The 26,788-nt window shown below is 53.8% G+C and overlaps 2 protein-coding genes across 13 annotated transcripts in view; one reads left to right on the top strand and one right to left on the bottom strand.

The window, feature by feature from the left end:
• The window catches only part of ENDOV (endonuclease V), a 103,344-nt gene that overhangs the window by 39,243 nt on the left and 37,313 nt on the right, over positions 1-26,788 (top strand). For 3 of the 12 annotated variants that reach the window (XM_060395797.1, XM_060395791.1, XM_060395790.1), the window contains one exon: positions 1,473-6,597. The exons of the other annotated variants lie outside the window; for them this stretch is intronic. In XM_060395797.1, the coding sequence (XP_060251780.1) occupies positions 1,473-1,503 (31 nt within the window). In that variant the 3' untranslated portion in view covers positions 1,504-6,597. Of the gene's footprint in view, positions 1-1,472; positions 6,598-26,788 lie in introns of those variants that run through there. 12 annotated transcript variants of the gene reach the window in all.
• NPTX1 (neuronal pentraxin 1) lies at positions 8,056-17,794 on the bottom strand. The gene is made up of 5 exons (XM_004013084.5): positions 17,195-17,794; positions 16,705-16,912; positions 14,384-14,628; positions 12,979-13,158; positions 8,056-12,213 (listed from the first exon to the last, which is right to left on the bottom strand). Exons 1-5 carry the CDS (start codon positions 17,636-17,638, stop codon positions 11,992-11,994), a joined length of 1,299 nt encoding a protein of 432 aa, XP_004013133.3. The 5' UTR covers positions 17,639-17,794; the 3' UTR covers positions 8,056-11,991.

The raw sequence follows: 26,788 nt of genomic DNA, 5'->3' as shown, positions 1-26,788 counted from the left end.
TGCCTTATAGGCACACAAGCATGCAAACTCACACCCGCTCTCCTCACCCTCCCCCATCCTCCCCCACCATTTGCCTTCGTTGTTTCTGAGCCTGGAGCTGGTCCAGGTGCCTGAACTGAGCCTTCTTCTGCCCACAGACCACCCACTGGGCACCTGCCCCAGGTGATTGTTCATGGTAGGTGCTCAGGAAATAGGTATTCAATAAATGAATGAATGAATAAGTGTATGTTTTTCTTTTTTTCCCATTTTGTAAAACTTGAGCGTAGTTGAGGTACAATATTATATAAGTTACAGGTGTACAGTATAGCGATTCACAATTTAAGGCGGCTCAAATGGTAAAGAATCTGCCTGCAATGCAGGAGACCCAGGTTCGATCCCTGGGTTGGGAAGATCCCCGGAGGAGGGCATGGCAACCCACTCCAGTATTCTTGCCTGGAGAATCCCATGGACTGTAACCCACCAGGCTCCTCTGTTCATGGGGTGCCAAAGAATCAGACACGACTGTGCGACTAACACAACAGACATTTATAGATATTATCAAATGTTGGCTGTATTCCTTGTGCTGTACGATATATCCTTGTAGCTTATTTTGTACATGGTAGCTTCTACTCTTAGTTCCCTACGCCTGTTGTGCCCCTCCCCTTACCCTTTCCCCACAGTAACCTCTAGTTTGTTCTCTGCACCTGTGGGTCTGCTTCTTTTTTGTTACATTCATTAGTTTATTGTGTCTTTTAGATTCCGCATGTAAGTGGTATCATACAGTATTTGTCTTTCTCTGACTAATTTCACTTGCATAATGCCCTCCAGGTCCACTGATGTTGTTGCAAATGACAAGATTTCAGTTGTTTTTACAGCTGAGTAGTATCCCATTATATATACATATACATATTCCAGTGTGTGTGTGTCTGTGTGGGTATAGTATAGGCCATATCTTCTTTATCCATTCATCTGTTGATGAACACTTAGATTGCTTCTGTGCCTTATCTTGGCAATTATAAATAATGCTATTCTGAGTGCACATCTTTTCTAATTAGTTTTAGGGTTTTGTTTTTTTTTTTTTAATGTATACCCAGGAGTGGAATTGCTGGGGCTTTCCTGGTGGTTCAGACAGTAAGGAATCTGCCTGCAATGTGGGAGACCTGAGTTGGATCCCTGGGTCAGGAAGATCCCCTGGAGAAGGGAATGGCTACCCACTCTAGTATTCTTGCCTGGAGAATCCCATGGAGAGAGGAGCCTGGGGGTCTGTAGTCCATGGAGTCACAAACAGTGGACCTGACTAAGCAACTGACACTCTACTTTTCATAGTAGTTCTATTTTTAGTTTTTCAGTTTTTAGTTTTTTGAGAGACTTCCATACTGTTTTCCACAGTGGCTATACCAATTTACATTCCTACCAACAGTGTAAGAGGGTTCCATTTTCTCCATACCTTGTCAACATTTATTATTTGTGTGTGTGTTTGTTTGTTTTTTCAGCCATGTACCACACAGCATGTGGGAACCTTAGTTCCCTAACAAGGGATGGAACCCATGCCCCCTGCAATGGAAATGAGGAGTCTTAACCAGTGGACCATCAGGGAAGTCCCTGTGTTCTTTTTGATGACAGCCATTCTGACAGATGTGAAGTAATATCTCATTGTGGTTTTGATTTGCACTTCCCTGATGATTAGTGATGTTGAGCATCTTTTTCATGTGTCTGCTGGCCATCTGCACGTGCACGTTGGAAAAATGTCAATTCAGATTTTCTGCCCATTTTTTATGCAGGTTCTTTTTTTGATGTTGAGTTGTATGAGCTGTTTGTATATTTTGGATATAAACTTCTCACTGGTCATACCATTTGCAAATATTTTCTCCCAGTCAGTAGATTGTCTTTTCCTTTTGTTGATGATTTCCTTTGCCGCGCAAAACTTTTAAGTTTAATTAGTTTATTTTTGCCCTTATTTACTTTGCCATAGGAGACAGAGCCAAAAAAAATGTTGCTATAATTTATGTCAAAGAGTGTTCTGCCTATGTTTTCCTCTAGGAGTTTTATGGCTTCTGGTCTTAAATTTAGGTCTGTAATCCATTCTGTGTTTATTTCTGCATATAGTGTTAGAGAATGTTCTTATGTTATTCTTTTACACAGAGCTGTCCAGTTTTCTCAGCATCACTTATTGAAGAGACTGTCTTTTCTCAGCACCACTTATTGAAGAGACTGTCTTTTCTCCATTGTATGTGCTTGACTCCTTTGTTGTAGATTAATCAATCATGTGTGTGGGTTTATTTCTGGACCTTCTGTCTTGTTCCATTGATCCATATGTCTTTTTTTGCACCAGTACCATTCACTTTTGATTACTGTAACTTTGTAGTATAATCTGAAGTCAGAGAATGTAATTCCTCCTGCTCTGTTCTTCTTTCTCAATATTTTTTTTTTGTAATTTAGAGCTTTTTGTGTTTCCATACAAATTTCACAATTATTTCTCTTGTTCTTGAAAAAATATCATTGGTAACTTGACAGAGATTGCATTGAATCTGTAGATTGCCTTGAGTAGTGTGATAATTTTAGCAATATTGATTCTTCCAATCCAAGAACATAGTATTGATACATCTTTCCATCTGATTGTGTTGTCTTCAATTTCTTTCAACAGTGTCTTATAACGGCTTTCCAAGTACAGGTTTTTTTACCTCCTTAGGTAACTTTATTCCCAGGTATCTTATTCTTTTTGGTGTAATGGTAAATGAAATTGTTTCCTTAATTCCTCTCCCTAATAGTTCATTGTTAGTGTATACAAATGCAACAGATTTCTGTGTATAAATTTTGTAGCCTCTAATCGTACTGTATTCATTCATAAGGTCTGGTACTTTTCTAGTGGCATCTTTAGGGCTTTCTACTACACTTATCTGTGAACAGTGAAAACTTTACTTCTTCCTTTCCAATTTGGATTCCTTTTATTTTTCTTCTCTGATTGCTATGCTTAGGACTATCAGTGCATGTTGAATAAAAGTGATAAGAGTGGGCATCCTTGTCTTGTTCCTGATCTTAGAGAAAATGTTTTCAACTTTTCACTGTTGAGTATGATGTTGGCTGATGTTGGTTTGTCATATATGGCCTTTATTATGTTGAGGCATTTTCCCTCTATCCTCACGTTCTAGAGTTGTCTTTTTTATATAAAATGGGTGTTGGATTTTGTCAAAAGATTTTTATGCATCTATCCAGATGATCATATGGTTTTTATACTTCTGTTTCTTAAGGTGGTGTATCACATTGACTGATTTGCTGATATTGAAAAATCTTGCATAATTGGCTTAGATTCCACTTGATCATGATATAATATCCTTTTAAAAGTATTGTTTGATTCAGTTTGCTAATATTTTGTTGAGGATTTTTACATGTATGTTTATCAGTACTATTGGTCTGTAGTTTTCTTTTTTGTGATGTGTTTATCCAGTTTTGGTATCAGAATGATACTGGCCTCATAGAATGAGTTCAGAAGTGTCTCCTTTGCAATTTTTTGGAATAATTTGATAAAGATAGGTATTAACTCTGGGCTTAGTACCAGCCTCTAACAACCAGAGCCAAGTCCTGGAGTCTGGGATTCCAGAGCTGATGTCACACCATTAGTGATTGGGGGTAGGGGTGGGGGATAGCCTGACACAGTTGGATCCAGAGTCCAGGGCGTCCTGAACCTTGTGTTAGTCTGCTCGTGGGCAGAGCTGGGGCCCAGATGATTCCAGGGCAGTGTCTGGCCTGCTGACAGGCAGGCTGTATCTGCAGGCTGTGGGATGGTGATTTTCTTCTGTCTGGTGCCTGCCCACTGGTGGGTGGAGCCAAGTTCTGGGCCCTCTGGTGGGCAGGGCTGTGTCCAAGGGAGGCTGAGGGCTCAGGAGGTCTTTAGGCATCTGGTCTGACCTGATGGGGCTGTGTTCCCACCCAGTTAGTTGCTTGGCCTGAGGTGTCTCAGCTCTGGTACCTATACAGGCTCTTGGGTAGGGCCAGGTCTTGGCCCTGATGAGCTAGAGGGAGGATCCCACACAATGGTGCTCACCAGCATTAGCATCAATGTGGTAGAAGGAGCTCCGAAGAATGGCTGTCCCTAGTGTATATGTCCCCAAGATGAGCCACTCCTCAAGCCCCCACCCTCCCTGCATCTCCAAGAGGCTCCCCAAGATGAGCAAGTAGGTCTGGCCCAGGCTCCTATAAAATTACTGCTTTTGCCCTGGTCCTGGAGCATGAGAGACTTTGTGCACACCATTTGAGTGAAGTCTCTTTTCCCCACAGTCCTGTGGGGCCCTCCAAATTAAGCCCTGCCAGCTCTCAAGGCCAGTGGCTCTGGGGGCTCATTTTCCTGGTTCAGGACCCCTGGGTTGAGGAGCCTGATGCAGGGCTCAGAACTCTTACTCCTGTGGGAGGATCTCTACACTGTAGTTATTCACCAGTTTGTGGGTTGTCCACCCAGGGTTATGGGACTTGACTTTATCAAGGATCTGCCCTTTCTACCAGTCTCAGTGTGGTTCCTTCTTTATGTCTTTAATTGTAGAAGATCTCTTCTGGTAGGTTCTGGTCTTTTTCATCGATGGCTATTCTGCAAATAGCTATGATTTTGATGTGCTTGTAAGAGAAGGTGAGCTCAGGGTCCTTCTGCTCTGCCATCTTGGCCAATCTCCTGTGTGTCTGTTTTTCTAAAGGCTCAGTTGTGGTTATCCATTTTCTCAATACCCTTCTCTTCCCCTGTCCACAAAGGGAGACTGCCAAATCCAGGTCATGGCAGGGGGCTCTGGACTTGTGGCCCCTGCCCCAAGTACCTATGAGTACCCTGATTTATATGGTAGCTGAGAAACTTTTGGGGAGACAGTGTCACCCAGGTCCACCAACAGAGATCAGAAATAGTCTGAAGGTTTGAGGGAGGACAAGAAGGACCCTGAAAGGATAGTTAGCATTGAAGAACAATCTGCTGAGGGCAGATTGCATGGCTGCTGGCCCAATGGTGGGGCAGGGAGCAGAGGTGCCCTATGTGAGCAGGGGTCTTGGAACAAGTACATCAGGCAGCCTGCAGAGAGGGCCCTGCTGGTCCCCACAGATTGGTCCTGGGCTCCAGGGAGAGTCCAAAGACTGAAGAGACTGCCTGGTCCCACCCTGTCTTCCTATGCCAGGGGAAACTAAGACCTTGAAAACCATTGTTTATCTCCTTGAGTGAATCTCAGGAAATGCCAAGTGTGCTTCATGGGAAAACCACGAAATGAAATGATTTTCAGTTTTTAAGGATCAGACTGTTCAGTTCAGTTCAGTTGCTCAGTCGTGTCTGACTCTTTGCCACCCCATGGACTGCATGCAGCATGCCAGGCTTTAGAAACAATCAGACTGTTAGAAACAATTTCTTTGAACATCAGGAGAGGAGGGAGGCTCTGCTTCCATGGGGAAGGGCATCTTGGGAATCCAAGGCCACAGGAACTCACCACATGCATCACATGTGAGTGAGTAAGAACCTGGGGGCTCAGGGATGATGACAGAGCAGTGGAGTTCGAGGGAAGAGCAGATCTGGTCAGAGGGTCACAGGCTCAGGTTGGCACTAGGTCCTCTTCAAGGGGATGTCCTCCCTGGTGCTGACTTCTACAGATGAATTCTGAACCTATAGCTAGTGTGGAAAAACAGAAGATTTGCAGTCTGAGCACCCACCGTGCCACTCACGAGCTCAGCAAGTCACTCAGCCTCCCCACTGGCTCCTCATCTGCAAACTCAGCGTTGTCATCAGGGTAGCCATTGGGATGATGGGAGATAAAGCATAGGAACGAGTCAGACACAGAGTGTGATGCACAGTATGGATGCCAATGGCCCCTGGAGGCTGGCAGCACTGCCAGGGCACCTCCAGAGGTGGAGCACAGAGACTCCTGAGGGCCTGGGCCCTTGGCAAAGCCAGCTGATGAGCCTGAGCCCAGGCAAGCACCACCAGCTGTGAATGGGAAAGAATCTCCTAGTGAGGGTTCAGGGTGGGAGGAAGGCAGTTCTGCTAAGGTCAAGGCAGCAGTTCCAGCTGACTCCAGCCCCCAGAGGGACCCTTGTTGGCTGGGCTGAGCATTCCAGTCTCTTCTATAGGGCATCTGGTTTCTACAAAGAAGCCAAGTCTGAGCTCAGAACCACAGGCCTTCCAAAGAGTTCCAGAACCTTTCTAATTTCCCCACAGCCACCGCTTTTCTTCTCTCCTATTTCCTGTTTCCAGCCAGCAGTTAACTCTACAGAGCCAGGTGGCTTTGTACTCCTTGGAGGTCTGCAGAGAGGGGGCTCCTGGGCGCAGGCCCATTCGCTGGGAGCCTTGCAGGGAGCAGACGAGGAGATGGAGGAGGCTGGAACTCCTTGAATTGTGCTGCTCCTACCCTGGGGGGCCCACAGATGAAGCACAAGCCCCAGCTTCCTAGAGCAAGGACCCTCTAGGGATTGGTCTATACTCTGCTGCCCTTGGGGGGCTTCTGGGGTGGGAGGAGTGTGCCCCTAGAGCAGGTCAGCCAGGTGGTGCAGGAGAGACACAAAGGTTGAACCCTAGGAAACATGGGGCCTGTCTCTATGTGTGCAAACAGATGGATAGAAGCTGCAGCTCAATATAAGGAATTGGGCACAACAGAAAAGAAATATGAAAGATAGAAAAGAAAAACTCCCAGCTGGAGCTGTTTGAAAGTGGGCCAGACTGTCTCTATGGATAGCGAGTTCCCTATCATTGGAAGTGTGTAAGCTGAGAACATTTTCATGCATCCGATGGGCAGTTGGCATCAATGGCTTTGGAGACACTCTCTGGCTTTGAAATCCTGAGCCTGTGTCCCTCTTCTCCAGCTCCCATTTGCTGTCTCCTTGTAAAGCTGCTCTTCTCTGCTCCACAGTCCCTAAATTCAGCCCTTGATGTGCCAAGATCAGGTGTGAGAGGTGGGGAAAGTAATTTGTTTCTAATGATAGTAAAAATACCGAAGTTTTGAATGAGCACTTTCATAGAAATTAGAAATGTAAGAGTGATGTTATTACAGACATAACTGTGCACTTGCAGGAGTGGGAGGCAAAGAGGTGGTGTGTCGGCCTGAGCTGCTGGCACTGAGCACAACCCTGGGCCCGGCCACACGTGTGCAGCCTCCAGGTGGACACTGCACACCAAGGGCAACTAACAGGCCCAGGGTCTTCAGCCTGGCAGGGGTTTCTCTCTCTCAATTGGGGTTCCTACTGCAGGGTCAACAGGGTGAGTGGTCAACTGCTCTGAGGCCAAACCCCCTCCGTACATACTACTCCAGGCAATGGGCAGCTCACTTACACCCCACCAAACTCCAGCTCCTGAGTCCTGGCCAGGTCCCATCTGTTAACTCAGCATGTGTGTGTGTGTGTGTGTGTGTGTGTGGGTGGGTGGGTGGGTGGGTGGGTGGAGTGTGTGTGCATGTACATGCATGTGTGTTGGGGCATGGGGGAGACCAATCAACCAGGCAGGTTATTTTGACTTGTGCTCATTGATTTTATCCCACAGAAGGGAACAGCTCCACAGCTCCATGTCCATCCAGTGGCTAGCTTGGCCCATAAGGAACCAGGGAACTGAGTTCTTCTCAGTGCCCAGGGTTCCCACATCAGCCATCTTCTTGGTATATGAACCTGGGGGTGCTGTCTTGCTTGAGTGCAGGGAAACAGCCTGGGGACCCTAAGGATGGGTCAGCAGGGATATGGCAAAGGAGAGCAGGGCTGCTTGGGAAGGACAAGCCCAGACCACCTGGGACCTGTAGCCAAGTGTGCTGTGGGCAGTGCATCGGTTCAGGAGGGAGCAGGGCTGCAGATGAGGTGAGGAACGGGCAGATACTCTGCAATCCAAGCCCCAGTGTGGTCTCTACACACTGCAGAATCACTTCACTGCTCTCTGCCTCGATGTCGGCTGCACCTGTGAATTGGGCAGGCCCTCTCCCCACACCCGATATCCACTATCACCAGGTGGCTGCTGGATTTTTGAGGGGCACAGGGCAATGGGTAGGCAGGCATATCCTGGGAGGGCCCCTGAGGTCGCCCAGTAGGTTGAGGTGACATTTGCAAGCTTGAGGAAAGAAGAGATATTCCAAGGAGACCACAGTCTTTCTTCACTCTTTACTGTGTAAAAATAAACTCAACAATTCATGTCATTTCAGCAAGAAAATGAAAAAAAAAGCAAGAATACCAGTAGAAATAGTGCATTTCCAGAACTGCTGATGGGAGGTGGCAGGTCCCATGGTTTTGACCCATTAGATACCCAAAAGGCTGTGGATCATATGAAAAATGTACAGCTTTGGTTAGCAAATAATGAAAAAGTAAGATACATCAATTCTCTTTCCTATTATACAGTATATACAATATAACAATATCAACCAGAAGGGGTTTGCTTTGTCGTTGTTGATTTTTTTTGGCAAATAAGACAAAATTGGGACTCTAAGTATTGGGCTTTTTTGTTCTCAATGACTTGTTCCCTTTCAACAAATGGCACTTAAGTCCACTGTACATGGAAGTGATACATTTCCCATCATTAGTTGAATAAATTTACACACTGTGTTTTAAGAGATGAAACCATGACTGCTTTAAGCCACGTTTTGGTTGCCATAAGATTACAAAGGATACCATCTTCTTAATCTTCACAGTTCAGAACCCTAGTTTCTTCTATCAGGTTTGGAACTGACCATCAAGTCCTCTACTCATTCCATTTGACAAGTCAGCTCCAAGACTGAGGGGCCACCATCAAGGACCAGAGCATATCCAGTCCCCAACATGTCTTTGAGAACAGGTGGCCCCTCCCTGGAGCTCATTGGAACAACTGTGACCCTCATGCCGGCCTCTCCCTTCCCCTTCACTCCCCACAAGACACCCCCTTGGTCTCAGGTCCCAGGGCTGGTGACAAAGTGATCTTTGCAGTCTTAGAAAATAAACTGTGAATCTACAAAAGGAACAGAAAGCATACAAAATGTATCTCTTTCTTCCAAAATACATGCTTTCAGTTCTACGTTTTGGCGGAGCCTGAAAAGTATTTTCAAGGGAAATATAGGTTGAGTTAATTTATAGGTTTGTCCTTTTCTTTCATAAAAATACTCTTGTTTTGGTAATAAACTTTTTCTTCTAGAGTAAGAGAAATAATACTGTGTTATCAAAAGCAAGAAGGCTTACGATTCAAGTGGGCTCTAAGCCCTCGAGGGCCCGGAGAGCCTCTGTCAGTAGCTCTGCCGCCTCGGACACCCAGGGAGCTGTGGGACACCAGCTCGGCAAAAGCAAACACTGTCTCGACAGTGCTTTTTTTATCTCCTTATTTTATAAAATGGCTTACCTGAGATAGGCATGTATTATTCAGTGCAAGAGGGAACATCAATCAGATTAAGGAGTAGATGGAAACTATGTGGATTAGATTTGTGGCTGTGTCATCTACCTTTCTCGGGGCTGGCGAAGTGCCAAGTGTTAACACAGTGAGGGAGCCAGGGGCTTGGCACAGGCTCCAGTTGGGGCGGGGGAGGGAGTTAAACATCAGCTTCTGTCCCTGGCACCATGGGTGCATCGGGGTGGGGGGCAAGGAGGGTGAACAGGTCAGGGAGGGGAGGCCAAAGGGACACAGGTGTGCTCTGCCCACCTTTAGATAGGGCAGAGGATGGCTTGTGGTCCTAAATGGACAGCTCCCACCGAGCCCACTGGGGCAGAAGGTGGTCTGGGGTCCGGTAGATCGCTAGATCGGCAGGGGCTGGTGGGAGATGCCGAAGGAGAGCACCTAGCACACTCTGGGCCTTGCCTACAGCTCCGAGATGGCTGAAGTGAGGGGTGGGGCTGATCTGGTCTAGAGGGGGCTTCCAAGCTCTCGCTCTGTCCCAACCACAGGCGATGTTAGGCTTGTTCTCAACCTACACGTTAAAAATACTTCTTGGTGTGTTTGGGGAGTGGGGAGGGAGAGAGGGACTCCGTCTCTCCCGTGACCTCCTCCGACACCCTTGGCTTGCTTACCCAGCCATTTTCAGTAGCTACATGGATGGTCACAGAACAAGGGGTGGCACTGGGCACACAACACAGAACCAGAGAAGTTCATGCAGGCAGGGGAACACACACCAGACTGAGGAAGCAAGGGACACACCGCCCCGAGGAACATGCAAACGAGAAGGTCCCTGCAGATCCATAGATGCCACAGCCGGACGGGCTCTGACAAAGCACGATGGTCTCAGAAAAAAGCCACTGTTGAACCACAACACGCAGCCCGGCGCCTGGGCCGCACCCTCAGCACGAGAGTGATGCATTGCAGAACGGCGACTGGGTACCGTGCAGACACCCACGCAGACACCGACACAGAAACACCAACACAGACACACACAGATGCACTAGGTTTCCGACACAACACGGACCTGCGTTTAAGGAGACAGGTGCCTCTGGAAAAAAACAGAAGACAGAACACCTGCTCCTGCTGAAGAAATGTCTGCAGCTGTAGATGAGCCAGGCAGTGCAGTAGAATTTCTAGAAAGACTTGCCAGCCTTTTGCTAATTAGACTCTTGGTGATAGAGTCCAGGTGGCCCTTGGGTGTGCGACCCCCAGATGGTGCAACAAAGCAGGGAGCTCACCCTCCCCTGGGCGTGATCCGTCTGAGTGCTCTTCTTCTCTCTCTCATTCAACACACATGTACGCGTACACGCGCGCGCGCACACACACACACACACACACACACACACACACACACACGCACTTTTCTCCCCACCTTGGAAGGACTAGAAGGAGACGCACATGTTAGTTTTTCATGGGGAGAAAAAATGTCAAAGCTTCTGGACACTGATTGGGTGTCAATGTCACCAGTTGGTGACGGGTTGGGGGCTGCATCAGAACTTGAGCTCTGTAAGATGGGGAATGGGTTTCAGGCCCCGGCCTGGCCATGCCTAGCTCTCCATGGAGAGGTCTCTGGACTTGCCTCAGCCTGGGTAAAGAATATGGCTGTCAGAGTTACCACGGACCTGGCCCATTGACTGGCTATGGCCTTACATGGCTGGGTCTCAATCAGAGTGTGGGTTTCCTGGTCTAAAAGATCTGTTCTCCAGCTGATCCACTGAAGCCTCAGGTCGTCCACTGCCAGAGGCCAAGGGGAAGGGTCCAGAGGTCCTGGCTTCCTGGGCAATGGGTGGGATGCTCCTCTCTTGGGGTCACCAGCTGGCCGCTGGAGGGGAGCTTGGGGAGGTGGGAAGGCTGAGGGCTACAGATGGGATACTGGGCCAGAGCTGGCTACGCTGGGTGGGCAGGCCAGCCTCCCAGGCCCAGTGCTGTCCTTAGGGGTCAACAGCAGGATGCCTGGCTCCTGAGGCTGGTGCCACCTCCTCTGCCCCCTCCCAGCATGTGGTGCCATCACAGGACACAGTCTGCCTTCAACCCTTCAGAGAGAATTTACTTCTACGACAAAATACAAATTCTCCTTGGAGAGGTCCCTAGCCTTTAACAAAGCGCTAAAAGATATTTATTCTATCAATATAGAGATATGTCGCTCTGAAAAAGGTTTGCAAACAAAGATGAACGCATGGCAGGAGAAGTTGCACCAGCCCCAAGGCACACGGGCGGCCACCAAAGTTGGCAAGTACAGAGATTAGACCAGTCATGAGACTTCCCAAAGCAACAGAGAAAGAAGAAAAGGAATACCTCATTTTAAAAGAGAAGGCCTCCCCCGAGAGACAGATCCTTGTAGACACACACACAGAGTCACACTCACACACGAGTCCTCTCACCTACATGTGCATTTTTCAAAATGTCTCAGCCGCCAGTGTTGGTGGTGAACGGGGCATGCCTGAGAAACAGCGCGGGCTCCTAGAGAGAAGTGGGGACACCTGCGGCAGATGGGAGCCGGGCCTGCTTCTCACGTGCACGAGGATGAGACCAGGCTGTGTGCGTGTGCGCATGTGCGAGGGCGGTGGCCTTGAGTCATTCCTGGGGGAAAGGGAGAGAAGAAGAGACGACGGATCATCACCGCACAAGCAGGGGGAGGCGGGCGGGGGCTGGGGACCCGGGGACCCGGAGGCTCAGCCCAGCCCCAGGCCTCAGTTGATCTGGCGACAGGCTTCGAATGTCCACTTGGTGGCTCCACCGTAGATCTCGATGTGGGACTCAGCCCAGGCGATGACGTTGCCGGAAAGGGCCTTGGTGCTGCAGGTGGCCAGGTTGTACACCTCCCCCGGGGTCAGCTTGCGGTCCCAGATGTTGAAATGGGCCAGCTCGCCCACAAACGCTTGGGTGGCATCAAACCCGCCACCCAGAGTGTCCTTCAGAGAAAAGCAGAGGGTGAGGGTGGAGGGGGTCAGAGTGGTGAGTGCCTATCAGGAGAGCCTCCCTAGCATGTATGGCTCTCACGTCCACCTCTGGGCACATCTGTCTCAGCTGTGCATCAGTCCCTGCCCTCCAGGGAGCTCAGGAACAGCAGTGATGCTGGCCTCCTCTGCCCTGGATGCAGAGTTTCTCCTGGGGGCACCTGAGAGGTGCCCAGTGAGGGAGGGTGTCAGCTAAGACCGTGGACAACCGTGGGAGCAGGGCCTGGGGGCCTCCCCTACACTCCCTGCCTCTCCCCAGGAAACTCTAATGTCACTCTTTGCTAGCCATAGCTGCCGAACAAGAACAGAAGGCCTGGGGCTCTCCTGCCTGCCCTTCCCTCCTGGGTGCCCAATGGGAGACAAACCACTTCCAGGAAATAAATTATGCATCACTAAGTGCACGATTGGCCTTCCCGTGCCAAAGAGCATTGCTGCAGTTGAGAGTCTGGAGACAGAGCCCCCTCTTCCTGCCTTTCCTGAAAGAACCCACTCAGAGTGGGGACTTTGCCCAAACTGCTTCATCACTTGCTTCCACGGCTTCTTCTCAGGGGAACCACTTCCCTCTCCAGCTCCCTCCCACTTTGCTTCCTGCTGCCTCTCTCCCCTCCCTCCCAACACACTCTCCTTTCTCCGGCCTAGTCTCCGGTTGTGGGGCTCCTCCCCCTGCAGCCAGTGCCCCCACTTCCCCCTCACCCTGTCCCTGCCCCCCACAGCCTGTACCTGCTCCTGGCCCAGCACCAGCACGCCTTGTGGCTTGATGGGGTGATAAGGTGCTAGGTTCTCGCCGTTGCCGCCCTGGGTGCCATCCTGGTAGGCTTCCCAGACCCCATCCCGGGTGGTCCAGGTGATACAGATGTGGTGCCACTTGCCGTCATTGATTACAAAGGGCAGCTTAGCCACCTGGGCAGGAGAACGACATACAGGACAAGATGGGAATGGGCACCATCAGGATCAATGATCGTCACTAGTTACTAGTCATAGGTATTTACAGTAAATATCAAGAGCCATTACTGAGTTCTTGCAGCACCTGCCCCTCGGGACTGTCAGGCCCATCCATTGATGGAGTACAGAATCACGAAGGAAATGGGAAGCTTTGTCCAGATCGATCTGAATATGCAATCTCCTCACTCCTACTCACCCTCCTACCTCTGGGCCAGTCCAAAAAACCTGCCCTCGGATGAGCCACCCCTGGGGGCTGACTTCACTGCTGCTTTCTGGGCCTCTCCTCTCTTCCAACGCTCCATCTCTAATTGCCAGATCCTCTGGGTCTAAAACCCGCCCAGCCTTTTTACAGAGACTCTGAAAGATGCCAGGGGAGATGGCACCATGCCTTTTAACGCTCCAGAGCAGCCCCTGACCTGGAATTTCACTCCCACTCTAACATTTCAGGCGGGGAGGCTGCTTCAGCTGACAAAAGAACCCTCATACCCTTTTAACTTGGGGACATGGGGCCCCAGAAAGGCACAGCCCTCTCTGGGCAAGGCATCAAGAGCAAAGGCTTGGACTCCAATTCTCAGTCCAGGTTTTAGACATTAACTACCAAAGCTGGCGTGGTGATGAGGGAGTTGGAGAGCTGACAGCTAATTCCACAGCTAGCAGGGATTAAGGGCCAAGATGGAGACGGGTTCCTTGGAGGGAAAAGGTGCCCTCTCCCAAGGGCTCATGCAGACCTGGTCTCCTCCCAGGGGCAGGGGGCTAAGCAGGATTGATGTGGACTCTCTGGGAGCATCCTTACCACCACCCCAAGCATCTATGGTCTCCCAAATATGGGGGAGGAAAGTCAGCTCCAAGACCAGCTGAGGGAGGGAGTTAGGGTTTGATCAGCCGGATGGATTGGCCCCTGGATCCTCCTCCTCCACCCCCATCTGTGAGGCCTCTGTCTGGGAGGGTTCCAGCTTCCCCGTGTTCACATAGAATAGCAAGGGTACCCCTCCCCATTTCTCCCAGTTCTCACCCTGCCCCTCCTTCAGCCCCGCCTGGCGAGCTCTCCTCTTGGGGCCACAGTAGCACCCGAGGCTGTGTATCTCATACCACCCAGACCTGCCCTGGCCACTGGCATGGACTGGGGCCCCAGAAGCCTCACCCTGCTGCCCTGCAAATCCTGAAGGAAGGGTAGAGGCTCTACCTTGTCGTTGATGAGGATCTCCATGGGGTTGTTGCCCCACTCAATGAGGACCAGCTCATTGGCCTGGCCGGGCACGGCATAGGAGAAGGGTGTGCCCACCCCCGGCGCCGCACTGGACTTGAGCCACATGCACACTGTGAAGGCGTACATCTCCGGCAGGCTCTTCTTCACCTTGGCGTACATGTAGTTGGTCCGCAGTGGGAATGTGAGCTGGAACTTATCTCCAGGGCGGTTGTCCTTCTGACCTGCAGAGAACGGGACACAGTACCGACACCTGCACCTTGACAAAGCGCCTGTCCCAGACTAAAGCAGGCTTGCCAACCCCCCTGCCCCCAACCAGGCTCTGTGATGCAGACAAAGCAGACTCCTTTCTGTTCTGTAGATGCTGAAAACAAAGCTCAGAGAGGTCAAGTACTTTGCCCCAGGACACAGGGCCAGACCGAAAGAGCTGGCCCACAGTCTCTGCACTCTGGGTCCGGTTCCCACATAGTGGCCCCCGTGGACAGGCTGGGATGGGGAAGCCTGTACACAATGGGCTCTGAGTATCTGCACCTGAGCTGGGCAGTGGCATGGGGAGGGAGTGGGTCAGGGCACACCCTGTAAAGCAATGCTTGTTCAAAGGTGTGGCTGCAGAGGAAGGGGGTCTCCTCACCAGGAAAGAGGCTAACTCCCCTCAGAGTAGCCCCTCTGGGAGCCCAACCTGTTTCACGATGCTGGCTGCTGCTCAGAACAGGCCCCTGGGGCCCGTCACACTTCCTTCAAGGCCAGGACACACTGCAGCCCCTGGTCACTCATCTGACCCAGCCAATTCATCCTGAGGACTCAGGCTGTTTCCAGTATCCCATCCACCCCACAGGAAGGAGAGCTGTCCCCTCCGAGTCTCTTCGAGCAGCTCTGTCTGCCCCTGCAGAGAGGGCAGGACAGCAGGGAGCCCGAAGATGGCCCTAGAGCCAGGTTCCCCTAAGGTGACTGCTTTGAGGACAATGCCAATCATTCTCAGGGTGAGCTTCCGGTATGTTTCCTGAAAAATCACACTCATTGCCCCATCACCTCCCTTTATACTCAGCCACCAGCTCCCTGTCTGTCGGCAACATCTCCAGGGAACGCTTGTCTGCCCTCTCCCAACTCACACACCCACTGTGGCTATGACCCTGGGCATGGTGTGACTGATTCCAGTCAAAACATTCCAACCCAGCAGTGGGCATGGGCACCCAGCCCAGAGCCAGGAACACACACCCACCAGCTTCAGGGTGTACACGGGGTGCTGCCAGAGAGCCCAGCACTAAACCGGCCCTCTAGGCCAAGAATTATTTCTAGAAGGCATCCCACTGGGTCAGCTACCCCACCCCCTTCCTCTAAGCCAGATGTCAGGGAACAGAGCAGGGCTGGCTATGTTCCCCTTCTGTCTCAGGCTGGCAGCCCCCTGCCCTTGGAGCAGATCTGGTCTCTCTCCAGGGGGTGCTCTTCATTTCCCCAGCCTCCCCCTTCTTTCTCCCTCCTCCCTTCCCCGATCTGTTTTTCAGTTACATAACGTGCCTTAAGATGGCACTGTTTAAATCCATCCAGCACACACTTTGCAGTCCGAGAAGGGTCACGTGGCCCTGCTCCCAGCCTCGCATCCCCCCGCCTCCCCTTTTACAACCTTGTTTGATTTCTGAGGCTTCAAGGCTGAGCCTCTCAAGCTCATCCGTGAGCCCGGGCGAGACTGGGACTTGGGGTTGGCGACTTGAACAGGGGGGCAGCATGCAAGATGCCTGAGCTTGGGTCATTTATAAGAGAAAACCACAGGAGTGTGCTCAGGGCTGGGGAAGGGGGACCTGGAAATCCCTAAAGGATGCCAGGGGCTGCAAGGAACTGGGAGGAAGCCTGCTCAGGGCCCAGATCTGCTGTGGACCAGGAGGACCCAGCTGCAGCCCGTGCCCTGCTCTCTGCTGGGGATAGGGACTGGCTAGAACCAGGGTTTCTTAGCCAGGGAGGACTTGGTCTAGCCATAGCTCTAGTGCAAAGTTGCTGAAGACTAAACAGATCAGACTTGAAAAATTCCTGTGAGTGTGTGACTGTGGCAGGGGAACAGGGAGGGAGCCCCAGGCTATCCCTTCCTCACTCCATTTCCCCAGATGTCCCAAGCCCAGGGCACCCTAGCCCTGCTAGGAACATCAGCTGGAGAACCTAAGGTAGAAATGGTGGAGGAGCTCAGGGCTTTTACACTCCCGACCTGAGCTGTGCAGGAAGCCAGGGCCAGAGGCCGGGTCCCACTGGTCCAGGGAGCTGAGATAGGATGCAAGGACAGCCCTCTCCCTACCCCACCCCATGACCACTACCTTTCTCGAGCTCGCTGATCCGCTGGTGCAGGGAAGTCAGGGCGCTTTCGATCTTGACTCTTTCCTCGGTGTCGTTTTTGGGGCCCCCTTTGCCCTCCTCCAGAGTGTTCACCCGAGACAGCACCTGCCTCTCCAGGTCATCGATCTTGCTCTGCAGCAGATCCTTGAGACTGTTGGTCTGGCTGGAGGAATTGAGCCGGCTGTACTGCTGCGGGGGTGCAAGGGCGGGGGGGAAACCATATCGTTACGCGTGGAGTAGGGACCGTGCCGGGAGGCCGGTGGCGCGGTCCCCTCAGGGCGACTGCGGGGGCGGCCTGGCAGGGAGCTCGGGCTAGTGCCCGTTCCGGGGCCCGCAGGCTTGGGGAGGCCTCAGCCAGGCATCCGCACCCGGCCGAGACCGGAGTTGGGGGTGTCAGGTAGGGTCGGAAATGGAGGTGGGGGAGGGCAGAGGGGCGCGTGAGCCGGAGGGGAAACAGAGGCGCGCGCGGACCTCGAGGTTCTCCAGGCGGGTTTTGAGCGACTGCAAAGTTTGCCCGAGTTGGCTGAGCGTCTCAGCGGCCGGCGTCCGAGACAGGTCGCCCATGGTGTTCTTGCCCGAGCCGGGCTGCTTGCGGCCGCCGCCGGTCCGCGCCTCGCCCGCGCTCGCGTCCAGGGTGCTCTGGCTCTCGCAGCGACCCAGCTTGGTGGTCAGCTCGCGGATGGTCTCCTTCTGGCTCAGGATGGTCTCCTTCTGCTGCAACACGGTCTCTCGGAGCTGCAGCACGTTGCTCCGGAGCTCCTCGGCGCCGCCGGCGGCCACGGACGCGGCGCACATGTCGGCGTCCACGGGCACCGAGGTGCAGATGAAGCGCGTCGGCCCGAAATCCTGGGCCCCGCTGCCCAAGAAGCAGAGGGCAAGCAGCGCACAGGTGCGCGCGGCGCGGCCGGCCGGCATGGCTGCGGGCGCTGGGACCCGGCGCTCCGGGCCCGGCTCGGCTCGGCTCGGCTCGGCTGGGGCTCCGCGGGCGGCCCGCGCTCTGGGCGCCGCGCTGCTGGCTGCTCCGCCGCGCAGTCCGCACCGCCGCGCTGTCCGGCCCCCACTGCCGCCTGCGCTGCGGAGCCCGCGCCTTTTATGCCACCGCGGGAGGGGCCTCGGCGCTGGCGACGTCAGCGGGGGAGGAATCCCGGTTTAATTGTCTGCGGCCGGGTCCCGCTGTGCGGTTGGGGTCGCAGGAGCGCGCAGTAGGGGAGACTACTCCCCAAACCCCGGCGCCGCCTCATCTTTTGCACCATCCTCTACCCACCCGCCCCCGTCCCAGCCTGCGCCGCTTCCCCGAAGGCGCCGAGAGCGGAGGGAGCGGGGTGTGGAGAGTAGGGTGGGCCGGGCCGCGGCCCCGGACTTCTGGATGGGCCACCTGCGTGCTGCTCCAAATCTCCGACGGGACTTGGGGCACACGGGAGGCCACGGCGGACCCGAGGGACAGAATTCGGCTCACCCCGCTGGGCCGAACACTCGCCGGGCCTCAACCGGTCCCCAAGGACTCAAGTCGTCCACACCTGTGTGCCGGGTTGGGGGTGCCGGGAGCAGAGCCTCGCTACCTTCCCAGGTTCCAAAGTGGGGTCGCGGGGTCGCTCCAAGTTTCTTCAATGTCCGTATGGGGTTGTAAAGATGCTACACACCCCAGGTCGCGGGGCTTCCCTATGACCTCGCTCTCGGCTCTCCTGCGCCCCCACCACCCCGGCTCCGGGCTTTGGAGACTGGCAACATCTCCCGGGAATGACAGCCACCACATCATGCTGGTGGGGCAGGCGGGCAATTCTCGGAGGCGTCCCTAGCGGATTAAGCCTTTCCTGCCAGCCAAGCGGGTCCGATTCCGGGCAGACGGCGCCACCGGGGCTGGACGCTCCCTGCAGCCTCGCGGGGAGGCGCCGAGCTTCCGAGGGGGCCCTGCAAGCGGACCCTTTGCGCTCCCCGAGCGCCTTCCCACAGCGGAGATATGAGGGCACGTGTGCGTGTCCGTGTGCTAGTTGGGATGCATCCGTGTGTCCATGTCTGCGTGTGTCCGCGTGTGTGTTGGGCTTTCTGGAGCCCATGCACCCCAGCTCTGCCCACTTCTCCGCGGGTGGCGAGGAGTCCCGGGCTTCGGGAGGGGGGCGTCACCCCTGAGGAGCTCCACGCTATGCTATGTTACTCATAGTCACCTCACTCACCCACCCACACACTTGAGCCATTTTTTTCTGGGCAGCGGCGCCCCAGGCTTCGACTCCCAGTTTCCCGTCCGGTTTCCGGTGCCCGACTAGGACCTAAGCCCCTGCCGGTCAGAGCCAAAGGCGCTTCGGAAGCCGCCGCTCCAAGCTCCCACTGTACAGAGGAGGCGCCAAGATTCCGGGATCTGACTGCAGGCGACAGGTCGAGCCAAAGAGACAGTCCCAGTTGGGGCAGCCCGGAGGACACCCTCGCCCCGCACCCCGAGCCCCTCATTCTCCTTCTCTGGGCGCCGCGATGGCCCAACAGCTGGGAAGCTCCCGGGTCCCTGCCCGGGGCTGACTTCTGCCCACGGATGGGAAATGAAGCCACTCTATTGGGACCTGTTTGATAAAACAAGATCTCCTCCCTCTCCGCATCCTCCTCCCATCCCCGGGGCTACCCGAGGTCACAGTTCTTTCATTGCTTCAGCCGTGAACCCTCCGCTAGCGCGGGGCTGCGAGCCGGCGCGGCCCTTGCTCGTCCATTGGCCTCCGCTTCCCGGCGCCAGAGGGACCCCGCGGCCCGCACGTGGCAGGTCTGGGCTCCGCGCGACTCTGTCCAGGGCTGTGCGGGAGTTTCAGCCCCCTGGGGCCGCGCTCGCCCACCACCGAGCGCCGGGACCCGCTGAAGCTCACGGCCCGCCCCTGTGCCGCGGGAGGGGCTGGCCATGACTGTCCCACGCGTGTCTGCGCCTCAGGCCAGCAGGCGACTCCAGAGGAAATACCCGCGCGAGGGGCGCGACGGCTTCTGCCTCCACTCCCATCCCGCGACCGGATAGGGTCATTTTCCCGGTCCAGGGCTTCATTTGATCGAAGGCGGGTTCCCGCGGGGCCTGGGGGGGGAAGCTAACCGGGTGCAGAGGGAGCGCGCGCCCAGAGATCGCGTGGGCGCGGGAGAGGAGCCCAGCTGGGCCTGGCCGGCGGTGTGGACTGAGCCTTGCCTCCTGAGCCTCAGGAGGGTCAGGGACTTGCCCGAGCAAGGCAGGGACTTGGGCTTTTACTTCCAGAGATCTCAGTGATTGGCACCCAGGCACCTGGGCCCTGAGAGCCAGACCTCCCCTCCCCACTCCTCACCCCTATCTCTAGGAGGGAAGTATGGAAATCCAAGGGGACCAGACTGTGGTCAAGGGCCCAGTACCCTATGGTCCCTAGGGCGACCTCTGTGGAGCACCCTGTCTGCCAGAAGACAGTATTGGGGACAACTGCAGCAGACATGTGGGCTCTATTGGGAGATGGGGGCAGGGCACGCTATGGCAGATCTCTGCCTTCTTGAAATCTTTTAAACTGGACCTCAAGACTCTGGGAGGGGGGATTCAGTTCTGGTAGTTTTTTGGCCTCCTCTTCCTCCCTAAGGGCTTCCCACGTGGTGCTAGGGGTAAATAATTTGCCTGCTAATGCAAGAGACGTGAGAGACATGGGTTTGATCCCTGGGTAGGGAAGACCCCCTGGAGTAGGAAATGACACCCCACTCCAGTATTCTTGCCTGGAAAATTCCATGGACAGAGGAGCCTGGAAGGCTATAGTTGCAAAGAGTCGCATGGGGTCGCAAAGAGTCCTGCACCACTGAAGCAACCGAGCACACAGCACTCCCTCCCTAGAGTTGGGGAGGTATCTGGCAGTTGGGGACTAGAAAATGAATGGCTGCCTTGCCTAAAACTCTTGGGGAAGGAACCTCTAGTTGCCTAGCTACCTGATCTGGAGGTGTGGGATGAAGGGGCACCCTCAAATGTGTACATCCGATTTTCCCCATCCTGCATCGCATACCCCAGGACTGCAGCAGTGGTAGGGATGGGGGTGGGGTGTGGGGGAGGAAGTGCTGTACCTGCTTGCAGTGGAGTTGGGAAGAGATGTGCAGGATCACACATGATGGGGTTTTCCCACCTCACAGACACAGCAGATATGAATAACCTAAAAAGCATAGACAATAGTAAAGTGTAGTAGAAATAATTAGAAAGTGATGAGTTCTGACTACCTATTACCTTTGTTCTTAAGGTAATTTCTATAATTGTGAGTTTGTAGAATTTACATTTTAATGATGACTGTGTTTAGCCATCAGCTTGCAAATTCCTGAAAATGTAGCAGTCAGCTGGAGCCAGTCTGCTGGGCACATTACTGGTGGAAGAGGAGGGAGAGGCCTTCAGAGGTTAAACTGGGGGGTTGGGAGGAGCAGGTACCCGGTGTAGGGAAAGTAAAGGGGCAGGTGGGGAAGTGTGACCCGAGGCTCCCTGGCTGTGGCCAGCGCAGTAAAGGCAGACAGGCATAGGAGGGCTAAACAGGTGGGCCAGGAGCTTATTCTGAGGATGTCAGTGCTGGCGAGGGTCTCTACTCAGTGGATGGCTGGAGCCCACCCAGGGAGGGTGCTCAAGCCTGGTGCTGTGCCCAAGACCCTCACTCATCCTGTGGTGTCTCCTGGCCCTGTTCTTTTCAAGGGCCAAGGCCGCGAGCTGGTCTAGGGCTGGAAAGAGCTCCCCTCATGGTGGGTAATGGGGGTTGCTGAGTGGGCGCTGGCAGGGCACTGGGAAGAGCTGGGAGGACAATGGACCTGGACCAGGGCTCATCCACCACTCAACTCTGAGTTCATCCAGCACAAGGTACATAAGGGTCCACCTGCTTTTTGAAATAGCTGCCTCTGCAGGGAGAAGGTAATGGCACCCCACTCCTGTACTCTTGCCTGGAGAGTCCCATGGCCCGGGGAGCCTGGTAGGCTGCAGTCCATGGGGTCGCGAAGAGTTGAACATGACTGAGCGACTTCCCTTTCACTTTTCACTTTCATGCATTGGAGAAGGAAATGGCAACCCACTCCAGTGTTCTTGCCTGGAGAATCCCAGGGACGGGGGAGCCTGGTGGGCTGCTGTCTATGGGGTCACACAGAGTTGGACACGACTGAAGTGACTTAGCACAGCAGCAGCAGGGAGAAGGCTGGGGAGTAGAGGGGGAGAACCAGGCAAGGCCCAGGGACCCCATCTGAGAAGAGAAGAAGGCCAGTGTCCTCACTGATCCAGGTGGGCCCCTCAGACCAGAGTCAGGCCCAGTTTGCTGTAGAGGACTTGCTGTGGGTCCTCCTGGGTCAGCTGCCATCTCCCCTAGGATGGGAGGACACTGTGATAATGTAAGTGGCTGCTGGGTTTTGTTTGTTTTAATATTTATTTATGTAAGTATTTGTCTGCACTGGGTCTTAGCTGTGGTATGTGGTATCTTCAGTTGCAGCATGCAAGATCCAGTTCCCCGAGACCAGGGATTGAACCCAAGTCCCCTGCATTGGGAGCACAGAGTCAGTTGTTGGACCATCAGGGAAGTCCCATGGCTGCTGTTTTAAAGTGTGGGGACATGTGTCACGCTCCTGAGCTGATTTTTGGTTTTGCTTCTGCGTTTGCGTCAGTGCTGGTGATGATCTGCGTCTCAGCCTGGGGGCTGCTTGGGCAGGGTGTTCACTTTGGATCCTGCAGGATGAATTTATACACCTCTCTATGTGTGGTTATTTGTGGGCCAGCACCCACAGGCTGTCCCTGGAGTGGAGGAGACAGGCTTTTGACTGCTACCAGGTAAGAATCAGCAAGGACCTCTGGCAGCCCAGGCCTCATGACAGAGTCTGGCCATGTGACTCCCATGTGAGAAGTCCCTGAACCAAAGGGGTGGGGGTGTGGCCACCTGGTAGCAGCAAGCCCCATGGGACCTCTGCCCCCAGCCTGTGGTGGCACTTCTGACTCCCATCTACCCCTTCTGGTGTGACAGGGACAGGTCTTTGCTGCCCAGCTCTGCTGGGGGAGGGGCCATCAGGGCAGTCCCCTGTGCCCTCTTCTCAGACACCCCCGCGGCAATAGCCTTATTTTACAAACAAGGAATTGTCCTTCCCAAAGCCCTCTGTCCATGGCAGTTCATTTGCCTTCCTAGGGCATGGCTGGGCTATGTCCTTACTTGGCAGATAAGGAAACGAAGGAAAGTCCAGGGTCTCCCAAACATGCCTTGAAGGCAGAGCTGAGGGGCAAGTCCTGGCCTTCATACTCCCACCCAGCTTTGTCCTCACCTATCACGGCCCACCCCTAGCCCCTCTCCCCTCCCTCACAGGGAACAGCTCTCAGCCTGGCAGGACTGAGTGGCAGGAAGGAGCCCAAAGAAGATGCAAGGCCTACCCTGCCCGTACCTAGTGGTGGCGGTGGATCAGGCCGGGTCCCAGGCTGAGGAAGTTCTCTCCTGCTACCCTTGGCGGCGCAGTCACCCCTGCTTCCCCACTGTTCAAGTTCACGTCCACTGTGTGACCACAGCTCACCCTGGAGCAGCCACATGGGGACTAACAGCCGTGGGCTGCGGTCATTAGCACTGGACAGCGGGGGCCCCCCACCCCAGGCCTCCAGACTCCCTGTGCCCAGGGGTATTTCCCACCTGACGGCCCCCTTCCTCTGAGCCAGCCTGGGCAGCTGCCAGCCCCATCTGACTGGAACAGAGCCCTGGATGGTCTGCCCTCCTCTGGACCAAGTCCAGTACTGGGGTCAGGGTGAGGAACAGGTACTCTTGAACTGATGACTTGCTGACCCCCGTAAACAGAAATTTAGAGGCACAAACTTACCTTTCCATCTCAGGGAAAGCTCATCTCACTTTTCTCCAAGCAGGGGCTTCTGGCACCAGGCAGAACTATGGGCGCTTAGTACAGTGTAAATATTCATTAAGTTTGCTCTCAGTTCAGCAAATATTTCCAGAGCATCTACTGAGGGGCAGGCCAGGTGCTGGAGCCAGGGATGAACACAACAGTCTCTCCATCCTGAGGGCGCTCAGCCTGGTGGGCAGATGGGGTAACATGCCTCTCCAGGGTAGGGTGGCAGGTGAGTGCCCTGGGCCAGGGCAGGTGGGTGGGTGGGGGCATCAAGCAGTCAGGGGGATCCCCTTAGGAGGTGATAACAGAGCAGAGTCTTGAGGGGTGAGTGTCGAGGGAGGAAGCTGGCATGAATAATGGTGGGTCGGGTGTATAGGGTGTGCTTGGAGGGAGGGCATGTCTTCCATCTTTGAAGAGTAAGCTGCCGAGCTGGGCGGGAAGAGGCATTGCATGCGTGAGGGCTGGTAAGCTTGTAGGAGCCACAGTTTCATCCTTCCATTTCATCCTGTCTGCAAGGAGGCCTGGCTGTAATGCCAAGTGTATGTAGGAGGTTCTACCTGGAAATCTTGCCTGGGAGGGCAGACTTGAGGGGACACTGTCCAAGAGACTGCTGCTGGGTGACAGGGTGGGGGAAGGAGGTTGGGGCAGGAACCGGCAGGGAGAGATGGACTTGAGAACATTTGAAGAGATGAAATCGTCAGGACTTGGGGATGACTTGGGGGTGAGGACCGAGCAGAGGGAGGAACCTGGGAAGCTTCCTGACTCTGGTGCTGTCTGCTGAAAAGGGACGATCTGGAGGGAAGGAGAGACTGTGAGTTCACTTTGGGACCTGTTGCATTGCAGTGGTTATTTGACAGCCAGGAGGAAATTAAAACAATGGGTACCAGGTGTTGTTGTTTAGTTGCTAAGTGGTGTCTGACTCTGCAACCCCATGGGCTGTAGCCCGCCAGGCTCCTCTGTCCGTGGGTCTTCCCAGGCAAGAATACTGGAGTGGGTTGCCATTACCTTCTCCAGGGGAATCTTCCCGACCCAGGAATTGAACAGGCATCCCCTGCGTTGTCAGGTGAATTCTCTACCACTGAGTCACCAGGGAAGCCCAAACCCAGTACTTAGTAGACTCTCCATATCATCCCTTGAGGAGACTGGTCCTGAACCAACAGGGACTGCAGGTCAGGCAGGAGGTCAGGGCCCCGAGAGCATCTTCAGGGCAGTGGAGTAGCAGCCAGCCAGTAGAGAGATCGCCCAGGGAAAGGGTGGAGGAGAGCACCACACCTGGGATCCCACTGCTTGAGAGATTAGTTATGACTTCTGAGTGATGCCACCGGCAACAGGTCCTGGCACTCCCCGCCATGTTGCCCTCAGACATCAAAGTGCCTCCCTGCACTGTCCTCTCTGCCTTCCTGACAATGGAACTAGTAAATTCGAAAGCCAGGTCTGGAGCAGCCCTGGAGGCCCCACCCGAGAATCCCATTTGTATCCCCCTGGTTGGCTCCCTCCAGCTATTGGCATCTGGCTGGCGTGATGGGTGCTGGGGCCGCAGCCCGCTGTGTCCTTCCACATCAATTTCACCATCTGCCAAACACCAGGAGAGGGCATATGAAACATAAAATGAGTTGAGGCGTGTAAGTGTTTTGGAATAAAAATGGTGTGTATCAGCAAGGGATTACAGTTATTACAAGGTCTGTGCCTGATGCCACCACTCACACCTGGGAGGGGAGGGCCTGGGCTCCTGCCTCTTGAGCCTCCTCCTCTGGGCACTGAGCCAGCACGGACAAGGCTCACTGAACAGAGGCTGCCGGCTGCCAGGCACTGGAGAGGTCCCAAGGACCCCCGGGGGCTCCCAGTGCACCAGAGGACACACCACGAACCAGTCCCTTCATTCCCTCGTTGATTGTGGAGGGAACTTTGGAGTGGCCCAATAGGGGCTGTCATATTTTGTTTCCCCCATTTTACAGACCAGGCTTACACTTCAGTGTCTTGACTTAAGCAGCACAGCTAATTCTAGTAATGTAAGACCTGGCCTTCTGTTTCCGTCCATTCATTCATTTATTCATTCAGTGAATAGTCAGTCTTCTGGTATTTATTGTGTGCTGCCAGGAACTCTCCCAGAAAGAGAGATGCAAAGGCTTTCCAGCTAATTTTTTTTTTAAGTTGATTTCTTGGTTTTAAGTTTCACTTTCATGGACTTTTCGTAAAACATTGGCATCTGCTACCAGCAGCTGTATTAAGATCCCTGTAGGGTGGTGTCTGGCTGGGCCAAAGCACAAACCTGTGTCTTTCTGGTCAACCCCTCACCATGAATTAGTGGCTTAGTGTTAGTTGCTCAGCTGTGTCCAACTCTGCAAAACCATGGACTGTAGCCCGCCATGAAATTCTCCAGACACGCGTACTGGAGTGGGTTGCCATCTCCTTCTCCAGGGGATCTTCCCAACCCAGCGATGGAACCCAGGTCTCCCGCATTGCGGGCAGATTCTTTACTATCTGAGCCACCAGGGAAGGCAGTATCAAAAAGAGGCGGTGGGCATCCCCTGAGGCAGGATGTGGCACACTGGGAGGGAAAGAGGCTCAGCATGCAAGTTCCAGGGCCACAGCCTTGGCCACCAGCTGCGAGACTCTGGGTGGATGTGAGGGTGACATTAAATGGCACGGTGGAGGCACCTCGTGAAGTGAGCGTGTGATCAGTGGTGGTATCATTATTACAGTGATGTCCTTGTGCTGTTGGCAGCACTGGGCCAGTCCGGGGAGGGTCTCCAAGCCGGGAGGGCAGCTGACATTATGTGTAAGAAGCAGAGAGCTATTTTTCAGTTGGGGCCATGCAGCCCGCCACTTTTTTTCCCCCTTGATGCTGAGTCAGAGTCAGTTTCCAAACCTCTCAGATCCTGTGGCATATGGGCATGTCCTGGGAATGAAACAGTAGCTCCTGTGAGAAAAGCCCTCCTCAAATACATGGTTTTGTGTATGTATGTGTGTGTGTGTGTGTGTGTGTGTGTGTGTGTGTGTGTGTGTGTGTGTGTGTATGAGAGACAGAGAGGTGGGGGTGGGTCAGAGAGGAGAAATCTTAAACTGTCATGGAGTGGGAAGAAAACAAAAGAATGAAGGGACGGCATCTTCCTGTTGGGTTGTCTTGGGGTTGTAGAGCCTCTTTCCTGGGAAGATTTCCATTCCCTGCTCCATTTTCTGCTGTGCATAGGGACAGCCCAGTGCTCTTGGAGGCAGAGCTGCAGCAGAACTGGTCAGAGCCAGCCTCACCCTTCCACCCTACCCCCACTG

This window comes from Ovis aries, chromosome 11, assembly GCF_016772045.2.
Source record: "Ovis aries strain OAR_USU_Benz2616 breed Rambouillet chromosome 11, ARS-UI_Ramb_v3.0, whole genome shotgun sequence".
In the NCBI taxonomy this organism is placed as follows: Eukaryota; Metazoa; Chordata; class Mammalia; order Artiodactyla; family Bovidae; genus Ovis; species Ovis aries.
The sequence above is the reverse complement of the archived record's forward strand: the minus strand, read 5'-3'. Positions and strand labels throughout refer to the sequence as shown.